Source organism: Myxine glutinosa, chromosome 6, assembly GCF_964187855.1.
Source record: "Myxine glutinosa chromosome 6, kmMyxGlut1.1, whole genome shotgun sequence".
NCBI lineage: Eukaryota > Metazoa > Chordata > Myxini > Myxiniformes > Myxinidae > Myxine > Myxine glutinosa.
Window position 1 is genome coordinate 33,590,991 of NC_136266.1, and position 26,462 is coordinate 33,617,452.

At 41.6% G+C, this 26,462-nt stretch overlaps 1 protein-coding gene across 1 annotated transcript in view; it reads left to right on the forward strand.

Moving 5' to 3' along the window:
- The window catches only part of LOC137429356 (uncharacterized), a 73,008-nt gene that overhangs the window by 31,562 nt on the left and 14,984 nt on the right, over positions 1-26,462 (forward strand). The window contains exons 3-10 of the mRNA XM_068119309.2: positions 1,172-1,247; positions 4,636-5,053; positions 10,602-10,657; positions 11,018-11,141; positions 19,484-19,577; positions 23,329-23,438; positions 23,604-23,745; positions 24,294-24,364. Of these exons, the coding sequence (XP_067975410.2) occupies positions 1,172-1,247; positions 4,636-5,053; positions 10,602-10,657; positions 11,018-11,141; positions 19,484-19,577; positions 23,329-23,438; positions 23,604-23,745; positions 24,294-24,364 (1,091 nt within the window). The remainder of the gene's footprint in view (positions 1-1,171; positions 1,248-4,635; positions 5,054-10,601; positions 10,658-11,017; positions 11,142-19,483; positions 19,578-23,328; positions 23,439-23,603; positions 23,746-24,293; positions 24,365-26,462) is intronic.

Here is a 26,462-nt window from a genome sequence, read left to right on the forward strand (position 1 = left end):
TTATTTTACTGTTCAGTGTGCTATCCTTTTCAATATATATATATATATACACAACAAACAACAACAGGCATTTTAAGGCCATTTTCTCTGCAAGAACAGGGGTTAGCCCTGCGGTCCCCACGACAATCCTCTCCAAATTGTCATGGTTCTATTTTTGAGGCCATGTTTTTATGGCCGGATGCCCTTCCTGACGCCAACCCTTTGAGTCGCCTCTTACGACACGCGTCTTATGTCTTACGACATGTCTTACGGCACGTATGTCTTACGTATGTCTTACGAAACGACATACGGTGTACCTATTCTAAACCGGGGTACACACCGACCTTATTATACCTTACCGACCGACCGACCTTATATATATATATTTAACGAACAGGAATAAATTTTTGTGTGGGGCTTGTGTGAACAAATTTTGACTTAACTTGGGACTCAAACCCAAGGACCTCACACTTACATGGTGACAGCCCACTCAGCTATTGAGTCTTCAGGATATCCTCAGAAATTTCATTGCAAGTTTTATAATGGCCAATATCTTGCGTGCCTGCTAAGAATACCCCAAATGTGAGTGTGTGTATGTGTAAGTGGATTCGTGATAAATCTAATCCGGAAATTGAAAGAACAGGAATCTTTATTTATATATACTGAGGACAACAAGCCAGGCCACCCTATCATTTCCATTGTTGTTGTTGCATTTTTTACTGCATTTCCACTGCATTTCCACTTACCAATAAGGTGTAGGCTTCTCTTTCTCTTTTTCTGGCCTCCTCCATTGTGGACACCATATGAAGCACTCAGGTTTCCCTTTGACAGGGCGGAAAACTGGGGAAGCAGAGATTTTTTGTCCATTTTTGTCCACAGAAAGCATTTTTGAAAGGTTCAGGTTTCCCATTGATAGCAATGTTTTATTCACTATGGACATCACATCCATGTGCACTGTCATTTCTAATGACAAGTCTTTGGGTAGTCAAACACTTTTCAGGTTGCTGTACTCGGAAGGAACCAAACACAGAAACTCGATACTCCATCTCTCAAAACTGGTTCTCATTCTCAACTGCGTTTTGTTTGCTGGTGATCTATACAAGTTGACCGAAAGTGTGGGCATGGGTACCCGGACATGTTACAATATACGTACTGTTTGTTTGTTTTTGATGAAGCAATCACTTTTTTTCAGGTTGAAGAAAAACAAGAAAAAAAGTGGAATGAAAAATGTATTTCGAAGGAGAGAACACCCAATAAGCCTAAGAATGGTAAGGGACTGCTTGGTTATCAGGGTTTTCAAGCTTTAGCACATTATAATTCATAGTAGAAGGAGAGTAGTAAAAGGTCTTCATTATGAAAATGTCACTACTAGGCAATAAATGTGGAATGCAGGAGGATATGGAAAGCAGGAATGGAGCGGACCCAGTGTCCTGCCCCTCTCTGCTCCCCCAGTTTTCCGCCCTGTCTCTTCTTCCCCAGCGGCCTGCATGCTCACCCCACACCTCTTTCACATCCTCCTGCCTTTCTCTCTCCACACTCCCCAACCTCCTCCCATCCCTAATCCCTCTATGGACCTCCAACATCCAACATCTTTGCTCCAATTTGACAGATCTCTCAATCCAATCTGCCACTGGCAATCCTGACATGATCTGCCTAACAGCCCCCAATTCCTCTGTGTCTCTACCCAAGTATTGTCTTTTCTGGTTTGACGGACCTTCACCCCATTTCGGTGGGAGAGTTTCAGTTTATGTCAATAACTCCATTTACCACCCTTACCCTTCCTAACCATCAGGAGTACCTTTTGCTGTGCTTCCCCCTCCAGCACCACCTCTTCTTTGTCTAGATGTGCTTTAATTACTGTCCTCCGAACAGGGACGACTCCATTTACATACATCTCCCTCTAGGCCAAGATGGACTATATTATAACCACCCATCCCATCTCTCTCTCCCTCATATGCAGTGACTTTAACTGCCACCATGCCAATAGGTTAGTTGTTGGTATCTCTTCAACCAGCCATGGCATTCCAGCAAAGGACTTATGTGACTCCACGGCCTCACCCAATCAGTGAACATTCCGACCCAGATTTCTCCCAGCTGCATGTCTTCCCTTCTGGACTTGTAATGACAAATTTTGCAACAAATGTCTCCTGCTCCTCTAAACTGCTCCAATAGGTTCATCCGATCATGTACTTGTGAGAGTCAACATCTCTTCGGCTGGTGTCAGTGAGCTGTCTCAGCTCCGTAGAGTCTGGCATTTCACTCAAACTGACTGGCAGGGACTGCGAACTCTCAGGTAAAGAATGGTCCTTCATTTCGTGCAGAGAGGCTCTCCCCTCTGTATATATACTGCCTGAGAATTCTTCCCCACAAACTTGCTTTCCCTTATGTACAGATGCATACCATATGGTCTGCAGTTACCATACCCATCCTCTTGTCCCTGGTACACAAGTTCCTGTAGTGAGGCAGTTGCCTTCAACAACTTGTCTTCTCTTCCTGGAAGGAATATCTGACTGAAGGCGACCTCAGATCATTCAAGAAAGCCCAAAACAAGTGTGGGTATCCATTCCCAGGAGAGCCAAAAAGCAACATCTGGCCAACTTCAAGATGGAACTCTCAAGACTGTCTCCTTCTTCAAAGACCTGATGGCACTTTGTCAAGCCTGTCTCTGGTGTATGCGCCCCCTCCATCTCTTCCCTCACTTCTAATAGCATCACAGCTGACCCTGCTCGTGAGAAGGCTGAATGCCTAAATTCTGTGTTTGCTTCAAAATGTGGTGTATCCAATCCCTCACTCTCGATATCTTATCACACCCAACTGCTCAAGGATACTGGGTATTTCACATCTGAGAAGGTGGAGAGATTTCTGGCAAACCTTGAGTCAGATTCTGTGACAGGCTCAGATAGCATCAGTGCATATGTGCGAAAAATCTGCGACAATAATAAGAGATCAGGTTCTCACACGGAGGTTTATTCAGGTAACCACTCAGTCCAAGGCCCAACTGCCGAGGTGCACAGGGAGGAGCCATCGCACACCACAACAACAACGACAACGGTGCCACTTTTCTCACCGCACTCAGCTCCCCAACCCCTCCTCCCATGGATGCCAACCAAAACACTTCATTTTCTCCATGACCTGGTCTCTGAACATCCGTTCGGTTTCAAACCTGGTCATTATACTCTGAACATGCAGCTTCGACTCTCCCAACAAAGGATAGAAGCCCTCAATCTCAGACATGATATCAGGGCCATCTCTTTGGGCATATCTCAAACATTTGATACAGTCTGGCATACCACTTTGATCTCCAAACTCTCTACTTATGGCATCCAAGACCACCTCTTTTCATGGCTCACTGACTTCCTCCACTCCCATAGTCAGCCTATTAATAGCTCTTAATGGAATCATATAATCTCCTCTCTCTCCAGGTCAAGGCTGGAGTGCCTCAAGACAGTGTCTTGGGCCCAGTCTTGTTCCTCATCTTCATCAATAATGCTTATGACTACATGGAAAATCCCGCTCATCTCTTTTCTGATGATCCCACTCTTTGCTGTATCATCTCTCATCCTTCAGATATGAAGGTGGCAGCCTCTTCCCTCTCCGCTGATCTTGAGAGAAAAAGGAGCTGTTTCAACATTTGGAACATGTCTTTCAACACTGACAAATCCCACACACTCACTCTGTCTCTCCGAAAGGACCGCCTGGCAAATCCTCACATCCACGTCCTAAACAAACCGCTTGAAGAGTTTCAGGGACTTAAACTTTTGGGTCTTACCATCAGCCATAGTCTTTCTTGGGCAGACCATATTTCCAAGTTGGCATCCAATGCCAGCCACTGGCTGGGCATCCTCCATCATGGAAGGTATTTCCTTGGCCAATCAAACTTTTGACAACCTACAAGGCCTTCATTTGCAGCTTGATTGAGTACTGCCCTACACTTTAGGCTGGCACCCCTGCCTCATACTTTGCCCTTATCGATACCATGGAAAGCAAGGCCCTCAAAATCGTTAGGATTTCCCATGACAAAGCTGTGGGACTAGGCCTGTTACTTTCACATCCTAGACAGATTGGTGTCCTCTCTGTATTCAACAACCACCTTTTTGGTATTGCACCCTCTGCCCTCTCTTGGCTCTGTCACTCTCAGATTTCTGCAGGGTATATATGATCTGTCAGTAAGTAACCCTCTTATCAAAGTCACAAAATCCAGGCTCACTGGTCATGCCCACTCATTTTTTCCTCTTTTCTCTCACCTGTAGAACCAACTTCTCCAGTCTGTTCACTCCCATTCTTCCCTTTAGGCCTTTAGGGCCTCAAGACAGCTGTTCTCTACTACCTTATGTCACCCTCCATCCATACTCATGATATTTCCTATCCCTAAGGACCCAATTCCCAAGCATTTCCCTTTTCCAAATTATTGTGATTTCCCCCCTCTTCCACACCTCTTTTTGTTTGTCAGTTGATTTATTCCTTTTCTGTTTCATCCCCATTGCCCATTCCTGTGTTTCACCTTGTTCACCCCATGTGTCCTTCCCTCCCCTCCCCTTGATTTCACTCTCACCTCTGCTCTGCTGTTGATGTTTCCTCCTTTCCATTTTGTTATATCTCATTCTGCTCTCGCTCTGCCTCGACTATGTAACAGTAAAAGTTACGTGTCATTTGCAGACACCGTTGTTGTCGACCAACAAACGGAGACGAGCTCTGATACAACACAAAACTGCACCAACAAAAATGTTGGGGTGTCAGAAATATTGCAAGAAGAGCCAAAGGAGAGCAACAACCATTTCACCAAACAATGCTGTCGACTGCAGGAGAGTATTGGGACCACCAACCAAGATAGCACACCTGACAGACATGCACAAGATTATGGAACACATTCCAAACATATTGATGTGAATGAAAAAGGTATCAAGGATGCGGAGCAGAATGTGAAAAGGGATGCTGAAACATTTGCTTTAAGTGCAAGTGATAAGGGGACGTCAGATCAGCAAGGTCTGATTCAGCCTGGACAACCTACTACAGTTGAATCACAGAGTGAAAACACATTTGCAGGTGCAGCAAGCTCTACTCTTTGTAAGCAGAGGTACGAATTCAAATTTCAGGTTTATTTAATGCTTTTCGGGTAAAATGACAATCTTTCTTTTGACAATCTTTCTTATGCTCAGTGGCCTGAACAATTACTGAAACTTTGTAAGGCAACACCTTTATAGTACTGTATAGGACAAATAAGGAGAGAAACAATGCTGATGAGATCACATAGATCCCTTGAACTGGTAACAAAAACAAACTAGAATGGCAATCTTCGACGTCGACTGATATGCCTTCGCCCACATTATTACATCATTGTACATACCTGTAGCAAGTTTGAATTAAATCCCTTCAGTTGTTCTCAAATATCACATTTTTACCTGACATGACCTTTGACCTTTGATGCCGAAATCTAGGCAGTTCATCTTTTCATCATAATATATACTTATACCAAGCTTGGTCAAAATACCATCACTGGTTCACAAGATAGCACAATAACACAATTTTTAATGAATGGGACTTCTGACCTTTGACTTATTGACCCCATAATCTAATCCGTTTATCTTTACATCATGATAATACTTGTGCCATATTTGACTTAGTTCCCTTCAGCTGTTCGTTATCAGGGTAACAAAAACCTATTACAGAATCTGACCTTTAACCTCTCGATGCCAAAATCTAATCGGTTCATCTTGGTATCCTAATGTGTACTTACTAGCGAGGTACCATATGTTACGCTTGGGTGGGAATCCAAGAGCAACCAAACAATGCAGAAACGGTGAATGCTAAACATAGAACCAATAAATTCCACATTCCTGTGCCACCTATAGTCTATCAGACATTGACAGCAGGTTAGTGAAGGACTTGGGCAAAAAACGTACCCAGTCTGAATGGTTCTATACTCAGTCAATGACGAATCTGCATATGGCGAATCCGCGAATGTCATGGTAAGAAAGTAGAAACCCTCACACCATTTCCTCATTCATATTTAAACTCAATATCTCTATTTTCATTCCAAACAGCATCAATCATACATTAATACGATAACAAAATACTGTGTTAAATCACGATTGTATTGAGATATTATCAAACCAGCCCATTGTTGTCATTTGTTCCCTTCCGTATTCGGGACAGGTTCGTATCGAGTCAATTTCAAAATCATAATTTTATTGAGGAATTTATGAAACCTCCTACCTACCTTACAACATCCGCTGGGACACCAAAACGTTCCACAGAAAGTTTGGCGGGGCTAGCCCCAAAACTGAAGGAGTAGTTTTGGGACGGCCAGACAGACAGACACTCCTGTTTTATAATATAGATACAAAGTTTGGTCAAAATCCCATCATTGGTTCACAAATTAGCCCGATAAGATAATTTTTACCAAACAATACTTCCGACCTTTGACCTTTTTACCCCATAATATCATCAGTTCATCTTTGTGTCAATATACATACTTGTACCAAGTTTGACGTAGTTCCATTCAGCCGTTATTAAGTATAAGTTATCGTGGTAATGAAAACCTATTACAGACTCTGACCTCTGACCTCTTGATACCGAAATCTAATCAGTTCATCTTTGCATCATAATATATACTTGTACCAACTTTGGGTCAAAATCACTTCACTGGTTCACAAGTTATCGCAGTAACAGGATTTTTTATTTATCTAACATGACCTTTGACCTTGTGACCCCAAAATTTAAGGCAAAAAATATACAAAGTTGTATAGCAACTGTCAAATCTGAAGGACTAAAATTAAAACTATGTATTGATAATTATTGTAAAAAAAAAAGACAGTTGCAACAGGCAAATGCAAAGTAATCAGACCAGGTAACATTTAGATTTGCAAAACGAAGCAAGTCCACCACCTCTGAAGGCCGCGTCATAAATATGGTAAACTCAAAAGTGGAATTTGAGGCGAACACGTCAATGGATATGCCTCGGCCCACGTTAGATGTCAACAAACTGTTATGTTTGATACATATAGTTCTAACTCGAGTTGTGGTCTGCAAAATGATTTTCAAAGGGCACATGACCTTTGACCTCTTCAATATCAAATTGAATCAGTTCATATTTGTATTACAGTCCATATGTGTGTCAAGTATGTTTGAAATCTCTTGAGTGGTTCAAAAGTTATTGCAGTAACACAGATTTACAAATTTTCAATTAAAGAGCACTTGACCTTAGGCCTTTGATCTTTTGAAACCAAAATTTAATCAGTTCATCTTTGCTTTACAGTTCATAGTTTTGTCAAGTTTTATCAAAATCTCTTCGGCGGTTCCCAAGTTATCACGGTTACAAAAATCTGCTACTCTCATCTGATGGTCACATGACCCTTGACCTTTGCCCTAAAATCTCATGAGTTTATCTTTGCATAACAGTACATACCTTACCAAGTTTGGCCACAATCCCTTTAGTGGTTCAAAAATTATTACGGTAACTAAAATCTGCTACTTTCAGCTGAACATCACAACTTTGACCCTTTGAACCTAAAATCGAATAAGTTCATCTTTGCCCTCATAATACACCCTTAAACCAATTATGATTTTAAAAAACCTTCAGTGGTTCACAAGTTATCACAGTAACAAAAATCCTCACAGATGGACGCATGGACGGTCAACTAAAACATAGGGGCAATACCCCTGGCGCTCACCTGGTAGAATAAATAGTATACTGCACCGACTAAAGGTATTTTAAACAAATTTCAATGGTTGCCAGACAGGGCAGAATGTAGAATCATACTAACATAATCATAAGACTGTAAAAAACAAAAAAAATACCTATTTTGGGGGGCAAGCCCCCCTTACCCCAACCCTATATACCTCCTAAGACCCCAATTTTTCTAATGCCTTGAACAAACATTTGGTACATAATGGGTGATTAAGGCTGTGGTGAAGTTTCATCGAAATTGCGTGTGTAGTTTCTGAGAAGAGAACAAATACCTATTTTGGGGGGCAACCCCCCAACCCCCCCCCCCCATCCACCCCCATAGACCCCTAAAGGGACAGATTTTTTTTAATGCCGTGAACATACTTTGGTACATCACATGTGGTGAAGGTTGTGGTCAAGTTTCATCGAAATTGCATGTGTAGTTTCTGAGAAGAGAGCAAATACCTATTTTGGGGGGCAACCCCCCCACCCCCATAGACCCCTAAAGGGACAGATTTTTTTTTTAATGCCGTGAACATACTTTGGTACATCACAGGTGGTGAAGGTTGTGGTCAAGTTTCATCGAAATCGTGCGTGTATTTTCTGAGAAGAAAGCAAACACTTATTTTGGGGGGCAAGCCCCCAATAGGCCCCAAAGGGGGCAGATTTTTTTCATGCCGTGAACAAACTTTTATACTGCACAGGTGGTGAAGGTTGTGGTCAAGTTTCATCGAAATAGTGTGTGTAGTTTCAGGGGAAAAAGCAAATTCCTATTTTGGGGGGTCAAACCTGGATCCACTTTGACCCCATGTAAACCCCCTTAGACCCCGACAACGCGCCATCGCATAAGCTCGCCTTAACTTCGCTCCAGGTGAACTAAAAAACATAATGCCTTTGGCATACAAAACCCTTTTTTACAAAAATCCATGATATACTTTTAAAAGTGCAACACTTATTTTGACCTTGGAATCTTATTATGTGTAATATAAAAAAGACATTATCATGTGAAATCGTACCTATATCCTTCTTTGAACAATGTTTGTGCCTGCAAATGACACTACAAGGGGCGCTTGTGTGTGTGTGTGTGTTTGTATGTGTCAGTGTGTGTCGTTGGTTGTTACACTACATGACCAAAAGTATGTGGACATTCGAACATTGAATATCTCATTCCAAAATCATAGGCATTAATATGGAGTTGGTCCCTCCCCCCCCCCCCCCCACCCCACCCCCACCCCTCCCTTTGCTGCTATAACAGCCTCCACTCTTCTGGGAAGGCTTTCCACTAGATGTTGGAACATTGCTGCGGGGATTTGCTTCCATTCAGCCACAAAAGCATTGGTTAGGTCGGGCACTGATGTTGGGCGATTAGGCCTGGCTCGCAGTCGGCATTCCAATTCATCCAAAAGGTGTTCGATGGGGTTGAGGTCAGGGCTTTGTGCAGGCCAGTCAAGTTCTTCCACACCGATCTCGACAAACCATTTCTGTATGGATTTCGCTTTGTGCATGGGGACATTGCCATACTGAAACAGGAAAGGGCCTTCCCCAAACTTTTGCCACAAAGTTGGAAGCACACAATCATCTCGAATGTCATTGTATGCTGTAGCATAAAGATTTCCCTTCACTGAAACTAAGGGGTCTAGCCCGAACCATGAAAAACAGCCCCAGACCATTATTCCTCCTCCACCAAACTTTACAGTTTGCACTATGCATTTGGGCATGTAGCGTTCTCCCGGTATCCACCAAACCCAGATTCGTCCGTCGGACTGCCAGATGGTGAAGCGTGATTCGTCATTCTAGAGAACACATTTCCACTGTTCCAGAGTCCAATGGCTGCGAGCTTTACACCACTCCAGCTGACGCTTGGCATTGCGCATGGTGATCTTAGGCTTGTGTGCGGCTGCCCGGCCATGGAAACCCATTTCATGAAGCTCCCGACGAACAGTTGTTGTGCTGATGTTGTTTCCAGAGGCAGTTTGGAACTCGGTAGTGAGTGTTGCAACCGAGGACAGAAGATTTTTACGCGCTACACGCTTCAGCACTTGGCGGTCCCGTTCTGTGAGCTTGTATGGCCTACCACTTCGCGGCTGAGCTGTTGTTGCTCCTAGGCGTTTCCACTTCACACTAACAGAACTTACAATTGACCGGGGTTGAAAAGGTGGCATCCTATGATGGTTCCACATTGAAAGTCATTAAGCTCTTCAGTATCGCCCATTCTACTGCCAATGTTTGTCTATGGAGATTGCATGGCTGTGTGTTTGATTATATATATACCTGTCAGCAATAGGTGTGGCTGAAAGAGCCGAATCCACTAATTACAATGGGTGTCCACATACATTTGGTCATGTAGTGTATCTCCAAATGCGGGTTTCAGAATGTGGAACGGAGCCCTCGCAGGTCTCGATGTATCCACCTATGTGTGTGTGTGTGTGTGTGTGTGTGTGTGTGTGTGTACAGTACATATCGCTCTCCCCTCCACTGGCCTCCCCCACTCACCCCATCATCCCCCTCCCCTCCTCCCTCCCTTCCCTCGTGACGAGCGCTCGTCTCCGATCTCCATGCATGTGTAGACTAGAGTGTCACCTCCAACCATGAAGCTTCAGCGCGGCCACTCCATAATATAAAGATTTACATGGTGGTAAATTGGTTAAACATCAAAAAAGAGCACTTCTTGTGGAAACCTCTTTGTGTACAAAAAAGTATCTTCCATGCTTCTTCAGTTATTCACCATTTGAGGTTCAGTGTGTGTCCAGGCCACCTATTTTACCATGTAAGCTGTTGTCATAAAATGTTCTACAAAACTTTTGTATGAGAATATGAAGAACAAAAATGTAAAAACTATTTTCTTAGCTGTTGGTTTCGTCGTTTAGTTTAAGTACAAAGCGGACCCAGACGAGTTTTGCATTTTAAAATGCTTTCTAATTCAATTTGATTCAATTATCTTGTTTTATTTTGATAGGGAACAGCAGAAAGAAGTGAAAGTCAATGATAAAGATATATGTACTGCCAGAAAAGGTAAGTCAAAAAAGGAATGTCAGTGAAATTGCAATGAAAATGAAACATTAAAATTTAAAAGGAAATAAATTGTTTTAGATATCAGTCGACTATAATATATATATATATATATATATATATATATGATAGGTTTTTGATATTTTGTTAGCAACAAAATGGATCATCTTCAGTTTCTTCATTCATTATTTTAATAAATATCTTATTGTTTAATCAAAACTTACTCCTCATGTAAAAAAATCATTTTGATAAATAATATTAAAGCATACGGATTACAGTGGGTGAGTTCCAGACTTGTTAATCTCTAAGATTCATGCTTTGTGTTCGAGATAAAAGTTATTGACGGCTAATATTATTTCACAGGTGGAAACCATTTTTATCCAGATGGGAATTTCTGTCCTTCAACATTCTCACACCGTGTTGTGACAACAAAAATGGAGGACGTTTTGACGTATTACACACTCAAGCCTGATGATATTCTTGGAGGGTCAGTGGATTAAAATCCATACATCATTTCTCAATTTGCTTTTGACAATGCAGACATCTTTAATTAAGGTCATATTATTTAATGTAGTTTATATTGTTCTCAATGCACTTAGATCGCTCTGCTTATTGTGAGCACATATGCTACTTTTGAAATTATGGAGGGATGATTCATGTAAAGTGTAAAGACATATTAAAGATGCAAACATGCTGAAAATATTGATCCATTCCAAGTATCTGATGTCCCATACGTTCCTTGACTATTATCTTATCACAAACTCCTTTCCCTTATCCCCTCTATACATTATCTGGTTTTTAACCTTCACTTTTGTTCCTTTCCTTGCCACCCTTATCTTCCTTTTCTTAATTTATCTCTCTCCTCCCCTGCTCTTTTCACACAAGAGGTAGATCCGCTCTAACAGATAAACCCATCATAGATATAGTAAAAGTTAAACATTGTTATATTTGGCTTTGCTGTCCTTTGCTATGTTTGCGCAAGATTGTTTCATTAATCTTTCAAGAAAAACAAAAAGAAAGAATGAAAAATAACAATTTTCAAAAGGTACGGTTTAATGCAGTTTGAATACTAAAATTTGGTTTTAGAGCCTTGCTGTAATCAATGCATTTCAATAAACAAATATTCTTCTGATTTGTTTTTTTTAAGTGTTGTATTGTGTAAATGTTTATTTCAATTTTAGAGATAATGTTGTCAGAACAAGTTAAGACTTTGCTTTGTAACCATTATTAATGTTGGTAGATTGCCTTTTACCTTCAATATCCTCTGCTATAAATACACGACATAAGCCTACAAAATTTCATCTTTATTTGAAGAATATATCTTATCTCCCCCTTCCCATGCCAAGAATATATCAATATCCCCCCCCCCCCCCTTCCCATGCCTCCTCCCCCCAAGCCCTCTCCCTCCCACACTTATCCCTGCTCTCAAATGTTGTGGTTGTGTGCTTCCCCTTCTCTCCCCATCTTGTCTTCCGCTCCCTCTTTTTGTATGTTTCGTTTGTCTGGTTGATTTGTTTGTGAAATAAATGTTAGCTCTTTCACGAGCCTCGATTCAGTATACAAAAAAAAAAAAAAAAAAAAAAGAGTAGAGAAGATTACTCGGCCTAATTTAATTGAAGAATAAACAATATATGAAAGGTGTTTTGGTTGTTGTTAAACCTTCTGATCTATGCCCCGTCCTTGGTCCTGCAAAGTTTGAAAGTCAATGACAATGAAATATTGGATTACACTTGCAAGAACCTGTTAGGGACATTCTTAGGAACGGGTTTACGTCCCCCATTTTATGATTTATGACTTGCAATAAAGCTTCCAGCAGTTGGCGCTATACGATTCCCATTTAGATACGATAAATTTGAGGTGCTCGTCTCACCCCCAAGAGTATGATTTTCACTTTACCCCCAAACCATCCCATACACACCCCACGAGTACAACCCCACTTCCCAAACATATAAACCGCACCTATCACCTATTTTTCATGGAAAAGCTTCGCCTGCACACCCCGAATACAACAACCATTCTCCAACTCATCCCGCTTCAGGAGTGCATATAAGTAAAACAAAGAACAAACAGTTTGACATTTAGTATGGCATTCCCCCACTTCTATGATGTCTGTGGTTTTCATGCAGAAAATTGTCATATATTAATTATTATGGCTTGTAATAACCCCACATAGGGAGTGCACTATATGATACATACTTGAATAGAAAGAATTTGCTTCCTCTCCCGACCCTGATCCCTGGGGATATGAATTTGTTTTTCACCTAAAACCTCCTCATACATACCACAGTACAACCACCAGTTTTACAATCATCGGAGACGCCTCTTTGTGGTGGTTGTACCCCCCCAATGCAAGTCGGAGGCCAAATCTTCCCCGTTCTTCCCTGCTGCCCGGACGCGTCAGGGCAGCGTGATAATGGTCAGAGTGCCGATCGGTCCCCATGGACCGGCCCTTTCGCTCTTGTCTAGTCTCTCGTTTCCTCTATCTAACTCTGTCATGGCCCTGGCTTCCTGAAGGCGGGGGTACACCATCCTGGATGTGGGGGATCACTATGTTGCTTCTGGGAGATCGATCGGCTCTCTCCGTGTCACGGGCTTGTTTGAGAGAACTATCTGGGGCTATACAACAACCACCAGTTTTCTACTCATTCAGTCCAGTGGGTTAGTAATGCCTCCAGGAGTCACACAAACAAATCCACAAACCAACAAGAAGTATGTCGTCCATAGCACAATAGTTGCAAAATCCAAATAAACAATAGTTGCCATGGAAACAGCAATTTTCCAGTTTAAAAAATTGACCTATCAAGTGTTTTACATGATTGATTGTTATGCATAACAAATTTGGCTGATACATTTTCTAACTGCAGACAAATAGTTGTTTTACATGTTTCTGGTGGCCTTGGCCTGGAGCTTTGACTACTTTTGATCAACTTTTACAGATAAATACTACACATACGTACAAATAAGCAGTGTACGTTTGAATTTGACATATTGAAAAATTATTGAGGAATGGCAATAACAAAATCACAAGTCACATTTCATTATAATGGGGGTGAAAATGTTGTCATGGAAACCGTTGACATGTCAAAATAGCGAAATCGATCGTTCTGAATTTTGGTGAACCAATCCTGTGACAAAATATGCAAATCCTGTTGAAATTTCAAGTTAATAGAATGAAATTTTATGATTTTATGTGACCGTGAGCTTTGACTTCAAAAATAATATGCTTCTAGCTTTTTATTGGTGAACCAATTCAGTGACCCAATATGTAAATTATGTTCAAACTCGCAGAGCATCCACCTCCGGGTGGGTTGAGATTGTACATTACTTGCTAAAAAAGGTAGTATGTATATTATAAGAAGGCTCTATAGATGTTTGTATGGTGTGCATCTGAAGGGGTCTAAACTCTGGAGGGTCTAAAGGTCTGTAGGGCCGAAGGAGTGTAAAGGTTTAAAAGGTCTAAGTGGTCCTCGGTGTTTAGAAGGGTCTTGAGGGGTCGAAAGGGTATTTTCCAATAGTAGTTATGACCTTATGGGGTCCAAAGGGTTCAGGGATTCCAAGGGGTCTAAATGGTGTAAGGGGTATAAAAGGGGCTAAATGTCTTAAAGGGTATGTTCCAATCGTAGTCCAGGGTCTAAAGTGGTCTTCAGTGTCTAAACAGGGTGTTAACAGGTCTAAGGGTTAGTCTAAATTGTCTAAAGGGCGTAAAGAGTTGTGGAGTATAAAGGGTCTAAAAGGTTTTAAAGGGTCTAAAGAGGTTCAAAGTGTCTAAATGGGTTTAAAAGGTCTCAGGGGTCAATGTGTCTGAAGGGTAAAGGGGGTCTAAAGGGTGAAGATGTTTAAGGGGAATAAATGTATGAAGGGTCTGCTCTCCCCCTCTGGGCTGGCTCTCCACCATTTTTATGAGGTAATCGCGAAATAGTATATAATGATTTAAGAATGCTATCTTGCTTTAAAGAACGGAAAGAAAGGGGGAAGGGAAGACAGCAAGTTGGGGTAGAGGGTTGAGGTTTTGGGAGAGGAGGAGGGGTTGAGGACTGGGAGTGGGTAAAGGATTTGAAGACAGGGTGGGGAGGACTTGGTATTGGGGGGGGGAGGTGGGGGGGGGCATTGGACTTCGTGAGTGGAGGTGGGGGAGGTCGTGGACTTCGTGTCGGGGGAGGTCGTGGACTTCGTGTCGGGGGAGGATTTGAGGACTTGGGGTTGGGGGAAAAATTGAGAACTTGGGGTTAGGCGGGGGAGTTGAGGACTTGTGGTGTTCAAGCAACATTTTTATGGAGCACGTATATAGACAATATTAAATTTGGATGATATTTAACTATTCTTTGCATAATATTGTTGAAGTCACATTTTACATTATGTGAAATTTCCAAGGGTACCTGCTAGTTATATATGGCATGGTAATCTCTCATGTGCTCCCACAACCACTGCATCACTTTTGATTAAAAAATAAACAAGACCGAAAGTCTAACAGTGGCATAACCAGGCTTGTTTGATACTTTAGTTGAAGAGGATAGTATGACCTGGGTGGAGATAGCAGTTAGCAAATAATGTAAGTATTAAATTATTTTAAAGTACTCTAAGTCTCCAAGCTGTCTGTCACCATGGAAATTCTATTTTTAGCCGCGTCGCAGACGCTGCTCATAGAGTGCCCTCTGCTGTTGTTGTTGTTGTTCTTTTTCTTCTTCTTCTTGTTCTTGCAGAGAAGACAAAACCTCGAAGCTCCACCCATTCTGGGAACCATAGCTCCACCCATTTTGGGAGAGGCTTCATATAAACAAATATCCACCATTTTATTAACTCGCATAGCTTTGAGGCCTGTTTTGTAGGCCCGTGGTGTCTTCCTCTCTCACACAGTTTTATTTCAAATCAAATTCGATATATCATTTCATTTTTCACAGTCGCTAACATAGTTTTAGACTCGGTTGAAACAAAACGGGAAGAAAATCCGATGAAAGTTGCCCTTCATAGAACGAAATGAATTCTCAAAGGCCTGTAACTTCAAGTGCATTGAGATATATATTTTTTAAATCGCGGCATGCTCAGTCATACACCGCCCGAAATAACAGACGGGAAAATGCCGAGATATATATATTTTGTTTAAATCGCGGCATGCTCAGTCATACACCGCCCGAAATAACAGACGGGAAAATGCCGAGATATATTAAAAATTCGTCCATTTGATGACAATCGTCACGATGAAATATTTAATTTATACGTCGTCACAATAATGTGGAGAGAGGAGCATAGCTTCGTTCACGTGTCGCCACACACGGGAAATTGCCGAGATATATATATTTTAAATCGCGGCATGGTCAGTCATACACCGCCTGAAATAACAGACGGGAAAATGCCGAGATATATTAAAAATTCGTTGCCACACACGGGAAATTGCCGAGATATATTTTCACTTTGCAAAAATAACATCAAGTAATCGAATCAATAGGATTGTCCTGTGCCTATAACATCGACGTTATAGGCACAGCTGCATCTAGGCATTGTGTAACATCGACGCGGCTTTTGTTTTAATTAAAACTTTTTGTACTTGTTACATATAGCCTACGTTTGTTGTCATGTATATATATTCGTCAACTATAAAAGGTGCATTTAAAGTATTTGTCCATTTAAAGTTTTTTAGTCCATTAAAAATATTTTAAAGCAACATTTTCTTGGGAGCTATTAACCCTCCAAGTTTCACTCTCGATCTGCTCCTGAGTTCATATGATCTCACTAGAAACAACGGTGAGGGTTAGTCGGCCTGCAGCATGTGCAGTTCCTGTCCTCATCTGGAATTCACTCTGTTTGGCAAAGATTCGTAGATTGAGTGGGTCTCCTACTCTACTCGCTGCAATGCTCAGTTGTCCGTGTGTAAAAACACATGCCAGGGTCGACCTGTACAACATATAAATTAAAACGTCGGTCGGTGGAGTCAGCCATTGTACCCCGTAATGAAATCAGAGACATAATGACGTGGCGTGACGGATGGCCACAAAACTGCCGCTACTTTAATATATGGAATATGATATATTTTAACCTCCAGTAACTTTGCAGTCACTACGAATGGATTAGTGTTACGATTAGATTTACTATAATATTAATGTTACGTTATCGTTATTACAAAAACTAGGGCGTGCCCGTACGTGGGTGCAAAAAAACATGCGTGCAAACAACAACAACAAAAAAAAACTTTGAAACCACGTGGCAGTAACGACCACAGAACCCCCCCCCTCTATTTACATGAAATGGTTTGGTCCATTCGCAAAGCCAAAGCGAACGGCTTGCGAGTACGGTAGAACCCCCCCCCCTCTATTTACATGAAATGGTTTGGTCCATTCGCAAAGCCAAAGCGAACGGCTTGCGAGTACGGTGACCATACCTTGGGAACCACTTGTCCGATTAATTTCAAACCTTGAAAAGGCACATCCTCGGGTCCCCAGCAATATATCTGGCAAGTTTCAATTAGATCGGACCCGTGGTTGTCGAGAAACAGCGGTCACAGACAAACACACACACAGACACACACACAGACACACAGAGATTACTGGAATTATAGATAGACTAGGGCGTGCCCGTACGTGGGTGCAAAAAAACATGCGTGCAAACAACAACAACAACAAAAAACTTTGAAACCACGTGGCAGTAACGACCACAGAACCCCCCCCCCCTCTATTTACATGAAATGGTTTGGTCCATTCGCAAAGCCAAAGCGAACGGCTTGCGAGTACGGTAGAACCCCCCCCTCTATTTACATGAAATGGTTTGGTCCATTCGCAAAGCCAAAGCGAACGGCTTGCGAGTACGGTGACCATACCTTGGGAACCACTTGTCCGATTAATTTCAAACCTTGAAAAGGCACATCCTCGGGTCCCCAGCAATATACCTGGCAAGTTTCAAGTATATCGGACCCGTGGTTGTCGAGAAACAGCGGTCACAGACAAACACACACACACACACACACACACACACAGACACATACACATACACACAGAGATTACTGGAATTATAGATAGATGATATTACTATAAAAAAACGGAGGCTAATTCCTTACTTCCGCGGTTGTACCGTACACCGCTCATCATCGATTCATGAACCATACACCACTTCAATCCATTAACTTTGTATTCACGACACATTGGGATTAAAGTGTTATGGTCAAATTTACTAAATTATTATTATTATTATTATTATTATTACGAAAACGATACTACTGAAACGATACTACTGTATTAAGAAACCTGGGCTTAATTTGTCCGAAGCGGCCTGAAGGTGAGGCAAGAAGCCTAAGGCCGATACGTACCGTGTTGTTGGAAGAGATGTAACGCCGATGCTTTCGATATTTGATGGTCATTTTAACAATCGGTTTGTATGTGCTTCACACTGAATGAAAAACGTAAAGGTAGAGCATGGCGATTGTGATATATGACAGGTTCGGCGATACGTTCGGCCTGAACGAAATTGGAAACAAAATGGCGGTGTGCGAAGTCAGCCGCCGTAATCACATCAGACGTAATCACATCACCCTGTCATGTGACCAGATCCACAGCCGTGGTATAAGCTCTGATTGGTATAAGTTTGAGGGGACATACATACATGCATACAGGGTCGGCGTCATGGGGGGGCATTCACGGGCCATGCCCCCCCCCAAATGTGTTATTGTGGCCCCCATCCACCCACCCACCCGCAGGCCAAGCCTTTGGCGCTAAACTTTGCGTTTTTTGAATTAATTTATATTTATCATATTAAAAGTGAAAACCTTTTCGCTAAATGAAATGAAAAAAAACAAAAATAAGAAAAGAAAAAAACACACCCTGTTGGTCATATTTGCATAAGGTCACATTTTGGGAAGTGGTATGCTCATTGGTCTAGTGCTTGACCTATGACCTACTGGTTTGATTTGTTGTCACTACGTCAAGATAAGTGCGCCCATAACGTACAGTTAGCATTAACAAGTCAGACGGCGCTTGGCACCAAAATGTTTCAGTGAGAGCAAGCAACTATCAGACTGCACTTCGAACAGAAATGAGTGCGCGTAGCGTACAGTTAGCATTGGCAAGTTAGGCGGTGCTTGGCCGTGTTCGTGCGGTGCTTATTATCAAGCATTTACATCATAGATTGAGTTCTTGAATGGCAGTTTGTGCCCCCCGCCCCCGCGGTTAACCTAATGCCCCCCCAATTAGATTTGTTCTGACGCCGACCCTGCATACATACATACGGTCAGACAAACACTGTTCTAGACGGCTTTGCCCTATGGGCTATGCCGTAAAAAGTAATCCTTCATATAATTAATGGACCGGTGTTTTTTGAGTGTTTTTCGCGCTGACGTGACGCAAAATCTCTATGTAAATGTGTATCTTGTAGCGCTGCCTCAAGGTGGGAAAGGGTATTACTAGTCCCCACCCTTTGCACTTACAGTGTTCGTGTCCCCACTTTTTTCAGGGCAGTGACATGTTTTGAATTATAAGCAGTACTAAGGCATGTTTTCTCTTCATGCAAGTAATCCGGGTTATTTGTTTTATTTTTGGGAGTGATTGAGGCAGCTGTCAGTTGCCTATACACCACCCAAATAAAGGTATGCGTCAGATGAACGTATTGTATGCTTGGAACAAGATCACCCGTAGGGCGGGTACTTTGCTAGTAAATATAATTATGGCACCAATATTGCCAGTACTAATAATTATTTTGGGGTTGGGGGTTGGGGGGGGGAGTGGGATGAGGGTTGGGTGTAAGGTGAAAGGGGGTGGGGGGTAATTTTTTTTACTTACTATTTTTTTTACTTACTATTTCTTCTCAACGAAATGTGCCATCTTATTCCCCCTCTAATTCATGTTACAGAGGAAGATTTGGTCAAGTGCAAAAGTGTGTTGACAAAGAGACTGAACAGATTCTGGCAGCAAAAATAATCATGGTCAAGGAAGCGAAAGCAAAGGTGAGCTTTGTTTCAGTGAATGCTCTTTTTCTGGACTGAACATTAATCAGTTTCATGAGCATCTTGAACAGGGTGTTATGAATAGCCCTTTCAACTTGCAAAGAGAAAATTTGGTGATGCAAACTTCTCATTAGAGCTCACTTCTCTTTATCTCCACCACCGAAGGTGGACTGTGGTTATGTTTCACCCCTTTTTGTTTGTCTGTGAGCAGGATATCTCAAAAAGTTATGGACGGATTTGGATTCCCCTCTATCAGTCCAATACATTCCGTCACTTCACTCTTCCATGTGCCTCGATCCTGTAGAGAATAAAAGGAAATTTTTTGACAAGCTTCCTATTCTGTAATCACATGTGAATTAAGGTCTCTCGTGTCTTTTCCCTTTGTAAAACTCAGGCAGACTCTAGGACAACCGTGAGATGACGTCACATCTCCATAAGCCCCAGATAGGAATACGCTCTTCCCTGCTGTCTATCACCAGAAAGTCCTTGAAGCTGAGGCAGGTATTGGTGGACTAACAGAGCAGAGTTTCATGAAGGCCTCACGGTAGAGTCGGTGGAACCCATGTAGCTTGTGATTGGTGGAATCCCTTGGGGCAGAAACAGTTGCATCTCATGAGAGGATTGCCCCAGAGCAAGTTTTTGGTAATTAAATCAGGCTGCGAGAAGTGACCTCTCTTTTTCTCTCTGGATTTTCACTCTTGCCTTGGTTGAGAAATACCACCATGTGCGTTCTCTGCTCTGGTTTCATATCCACAGATTTCTGCACAAGCTTTGTGGTAGCAGCATTCCCCTCTAGCTTCATGCCACAGCTGTGGTCCAGCCACATACTCGAGTTAGGTACCTTACTCAGTTGCGCTAGCCAGTCTTGTTTGAGTCCATGAGTGCATTTGCGACTTCGAAGGGGAAGATAAGTTGTTGCCTTGTGATTTTGTTTTGGCAATTCTTTTTTTCTTTTTTTTTTGAATACAGAATCGAGGCTCGTGAAAGAGCTAACATTTATCACATGCAAAAAAAAATCAAAGACACAAAATATATAATAAGGGGAGCGGTAGACAAGATGGGGAGAGAAGGGGAAGCACACAAACACAACATTTGAGAGCAGGGACATTGGGAGATCTGTGGGAGGGAGAGGGCTTGAGGGGAGGAGGCGTGGGAAGGGGGGGGCGGGGGGGGGGGGAGAAGTATAAAACACAAGGACACTGCAAGGACTTCCAGTCAAGAAGTTGGTATTTCAGAAAGTGTATCTGGGGTGAAATTAGCGGGGGTAGAAAAGATCAAGGTTTTGGATGGGGGAAGATAAGAGATGGTGGTGAACAGCTGTTTTAAAGACCTGGAGGGAGGAGTGGGATTGAAGAGAGGGAGGGAGTTTGTAAAAAAATTTAGGTGAGGAGTTTTTTTCCAGAAGCGGGAGAAAAGGGGAATGAAGGAGTGAAGGTGAGCAGAAAGTCTTGATTTTGGCAGTTTAACTATAAGATGATTGCTGGCAGATCTTGTGCGACCTGTATGAATATTTGGGAGACAGAGCCCAGAGAGAGCTGGGGGGGGGGGGGCAAGGCCGGATAGGAGTCGGTAGAAGACGGAAAGACCACCAAACCTGCCTGCGGTGAGTGAGTGAAAGGCCCTCGGAGTTAGCGTCATCGCGGGAGATTCCAATGATTCTGAAAGCTTTGGTTTCAACAGCGTGAAGACGAGCTAGGTGTGAGGCAGGAGCACCAGCCCAGTGGGGGGAACAGTATTCCATTGAGCTGCGGATGAAAGCCTTGTATGTGGTGAGGAGCTCAGGTGTGCCAAGGAAGGACTTCACACGACGGAGGATGCCCAGTCGGCGACTGGCTTTGGAGGCCAGATTTGGAATGTGGTTTTCCCAGGAAAGATCATGGCAGATAGTGAGACAGCTTATCATGATAATTGCAGCTTATCATGTCCTGTGTAAGAAATTGTTTATTTATTTCTTAAGGAAGGGCTTGCCTCGTATTGTCACCATTTTTTCGCACAAACAATCAGTCATTTGAGATTCTTGGAGGGTTAAATTCATTTTTATCTTGTTTAATATCCTTTTCATGTTTAATATTCATTTAAGGGATTAGGCCCCGCTCGTTCACAAGCCAACAACAACCACTCGGCACTGGCTCATGAAAAACTGTTTTAGTTTGGAAATCTTTGAAGTCACGGCTTCATTTGGGTTGGGTAACAGTAACCACTCAGGTGTGGCTGCGTTCTGTCAGGAGGTTGCTATTCATGCAAAAAATCCGTAAGTATTTTAATCAAGGGAACAGCGACACTACAGATAGCTTGCAGACTACAAACAAATATTTAACTAGAATGGCACTCAGTTGAGTGTGGAGCACATCCGCTAGGCTGAGGTTTCCGTTTTGTGTCCCACTGATAGGCCAGATCTGGATCCGTACCTGAAATCTAATCAGCTTGTTCTTGTCACCTAATCAACTCACCCACCTAGTTTTGTCATAATCCGTCCATACTTTTTTGAGATATCGTGTTATATATCATTTAAGCCCATCACACAATGGTCAAGAATCACATAAAATACCAGATCCGTATCTTCACCAAAATCAAATAAATTCTTATTTGTCAAGCACCAAACCTGTCTACCAAGTTTCATCAAATCACGTAAAAAGTTTTTGAGATATCGTGCTACATATTGTTTTTGGCCATATATCTCAATGGTGAAGAATCACTTTAAAAATTCTAGTAACAGCATCCAGACCTTCTCCAAAATCTAATCATTTCCTCATATTACACACCCAACCAGTCCACAAAATTTCGTCTGAATCGGTCCGTGACTTTTTGAGATATCGTTTTCGCAGACAAACAAACAGACAGGGGTGAAAACATAAGCCAACCTTCGGTAGCGGAGGTGAATATAGAAATATTTTGTCTTGCAGACTACAAACAGAATGTGTTGCAAATAAAATGAGTGGTGTATTCATGCATCATTACCCTCGCCAGAGGAGAGGGTATTGCATTTGAGTCCGTTTGTTTGTCTGTCTGTCTGTCTGTGTTTGTCCGCACAGAATAAATATGACTTTCTCTGCAACCGTTGGTCCGATTGACAGGAAATTTTCACCATAGGTGCAACTCCTCCTGTAGAATTTTTTTTATCATAACCTTTATATCTCCAAAAGCACTGAATTGAAAAAATGGAGACATGGCTCAATGTAAAGAACTCTCCATGGGGAATAAAATCTGATAATGATGATGTCATAGGTGCCTCCATTATGACGTCAAAATTCGACAAGTACAAAACTTCATCAAATCAAGATGAAATTTATTGAGCGCCATGTCGGCATACAGTGGTGGAGAAAAAAAAAATGATGACGTCATCGGTCACGTGGTTTGGCCGCCATCTTGGAAAAACCAAAAAACGTTGCACCTCTATATCTCCGAAAGGGCTGAATAGAAAAAATTGAGACATTGCTCATTGTAAAGAACTCTCCATTGGGAATAAAATAGGTTAATGATGATGTTATAGGTGCCTCCATTATGACGTCATAATTCGACAACTATAAAACTTCATCCGATCAAGATTAAATTTCTTGAGCATAATCTAGGAATAAATTAGTTTAAAAAAAAAAATGATGACGTCATCGGTCACGTGGTTGGGCCGCCATTTTTGTTTTAACACAAAAGCCTTAGAAAACCACTGAAAAGACATCCTGGCGAGGGTTTGCAATCTCTGCTCTTTTTCTTGTTTCTAATTGTTTTTGTTTTGTTATCTCATGACTGAATACAGGATAAAGTACGGAATGAGATTTACATGATGAATCACCTGAAGCACAGCAATCTCGTGCAGTTGTACGATGCTTTTGAATCAAAGAACGAGTTTGTACTGATCATGGAATAGTAGGTCCTTCTGTTATTGGTTTTACAATAAGTTTATATGACCCAATTAATGTAGTAGACCTAAACTGATTTTTACTTCACTGTTCTATTCACCGAGTTTAACAAAATATTTTGTTGGAAGACAGTTTGAATGTCTATCACTAAAACAATGTATTGCCGATGCAGTGTCCAAGGAGGAGAGCTTTTTGACTGCATTGGTAATGAGGACAGAGGCCTTACTGAACTTGATGTCAGCATATTTGTGTGGCAAATCTGTCAAGGCTTACAATACATGCACCAGCAGTATATTCTACACCTCAACCTCAAGGTAAGGGACTGTATTATGCTGTCAGTTCCCAGTGCAACTCCATTTTAACGTGTGTGTGTGTGGGTGTATGCTTGCGTGTCATTTTCATCATTTTTACAATGCACTCAGCAAATAATTATAAATTAGTTTAAGGGCAGCGAGTTTGAATGTGCTGTAAACATGACATAATGTCATCCAGGAACTTGGAGCGTTGATTTCAAATCACATTAACAGTGCAATTAAGGACTTAAATGCTCTCTCAGCACACTCTATGTGTGGGAGGTTTATAAATGTTGTTTAGGCAATGCAAAGACGACAGCATGAAATGGAAAATATCTGCTGGATAAATATTGATATATGACGGTATGCAACTAATTGTTTGATTATCTTGCTTCCTGATTTTATTAGGCTGTTAGATTTATAGGAGCAGTTTTTGATAACTGATATGCGACTTCAAAAGTTATTATATCAGAGCTGCAGGAGAGTTATTTTTGTAGAATGACATAAACATCATTTTCCAATCTAATCAATGTGACAGTCATTACTCGACTGATTGTGTGCATTTTCAGCCGGAAAACATACTTTGTCTTGATAAGAAAGGGAATCGTATCAAGATAATAGATTTTGGACTCGCACGACGGTATGTACCCAATTTCACATATTGCTTATACATAATTTGCCATGGGACTTTAAATGTTTGATGCAAACTATACAATTTTTACATATAAAATATGAACTCAATAAAGAGTGAGATAGATAAGAGTCGAAGGAAACACTGACCGTGGAGCAGTGCAACAAATAAAGGGATAAACATATGTCACCCACAGGGTGAACCGTATCTTGCCAAAATGTGAAAATTCCGTTTTTTCGTCATGACGTCATCAAATGACGTCATAGCGTCAAACTGTTTACAGATCTGGGAAGCACTCATCAAGGGCATTCATATGAGGTATTACTCGATATGGTACCTACGATTTCAAAATTTGACCTTGGGGTCAATAATTTTCGACCTCCAGCGCTAACCATGAAGGTCAAGGCCGATCGCCACCAAAAACTAATCAGCTGAGCGCCGGACCATATACTAGATTCCCATGAAGTTTGGAGACGATCCGATCAAAGTTACTCAAAAAAATAAGGGTTTCGTTGACCTCCATGATTGACCGCAAAGTGACCTTGACCTTTGACCTTGACCTTCAAAATTTTGTGTGCTGAAGGGTATCTCTATAGGACTCTGATATGCGAAGTTACAGGAGTTTCCAATAATAACTGTGGTCTACAGAGTGATCTAAACGTGAAAAAAAAATGATTAACCACAAACAAAAAAACAAAAAAACAAAAAAACAAAATGAACATATGTCACCCACAGGGTGAACCGTATCTTGCCATTTGACCTTGACCGTAATAATTTCGTATGGTGAATAGTATGTCTTCATGACCAACGCACATGAAATATTGAAAGATTTTGATGAGAACTGAGGAAATAATTTTTTCATGAAAATTCCGTTTTTTCGTCATGACGTCATCAAATGACGTCATAGCGTCAAACTGTTTACAGATCTGGGAAGCACTCATCAAGGGCATTCATATGAGGTATTACTCGATATGGTACCTACGATTTCAAAATTTGACCTTGGGGTCAATAATTTTCGACCTCCAGCGCTAACCATGAAGGTCAAGGCCGATCGCCACCAAAAACTAATCAGCTGAGCGCCGGACCATATACTAGATTCCCATGAAGTTTGGAGACGATCCGATCAAAGTTACTCAAAAAATTAGTGTTTCGTCGACCTCCATGATTGGCCGCAAAGTGACCTTGACCTTTGACCTTGACCTTCATAATTTTGTGTGCTAAAGGGTATCTCTAAAAGACTCTGATATGCGAACTTACAAGAGTTTCCAAAGGGAACTGTGCTCTACAGAGTGACCTAAACAATGCGAACTAAAGCAATACAATATACATGAAAAGTGCAGTTTTTTCGTCATAACGCCGTGAAATGACGTCACATTGTCAAACTAGTTATATGTTTGGAAAGCACTCAACAAGGGCTTCAATTTGAGGTACTACTCGATATGGTAACTGAAACTTGAAAATTTTACCTTTTGGTCAAAATTGAATGACCTTCAAAATGACCTTGAAGGTCAAGGCCGATCGACACCAAAAACTAATCAACTGAGCGCCATACCACACCCTATATACCCACCAAGTTTGGAGATCATAAGATCAAAGTTACTCAAAAAATAAGGGTTTCGTAATTTGACCTTGGGGTCAATAATTTTCGACCTCCAGCGCTAACCATGAAGGTCAAGGCCGATCGCCACCAAAAACTAATCAGCTGAGCGCCGGACCATATACTAGATTCCCATGAAGTTTGGAGACGATCCGATCAAAGTTACTCAAAAAATAAGGGTTTCGTTGACCTCCATGATTGACCGCAAAGTGACCTTGACCTTTGACCTTGACCTTCAAAATTTTGTGTGCTGAAGGGTATCTCTATAGGACTCTGATATGCGAAGTTACAGGAGTTTCCAATAATAACTGTGGTCTACAGAGTGATCTAAACGTGAAAAAAAAATGATTAACCACAAACAAAAAAACAAAAAAACAAAAAAACAAACAAACAAACATACAAGCTGACTGATACATCTTGCAAAAACTTCGTTTTGGCAAGATAAAAACAAACAAACAAACATACAAGCTGACTGATACATCTTGCAAAAACTTCGTTTTGGCAAGATAA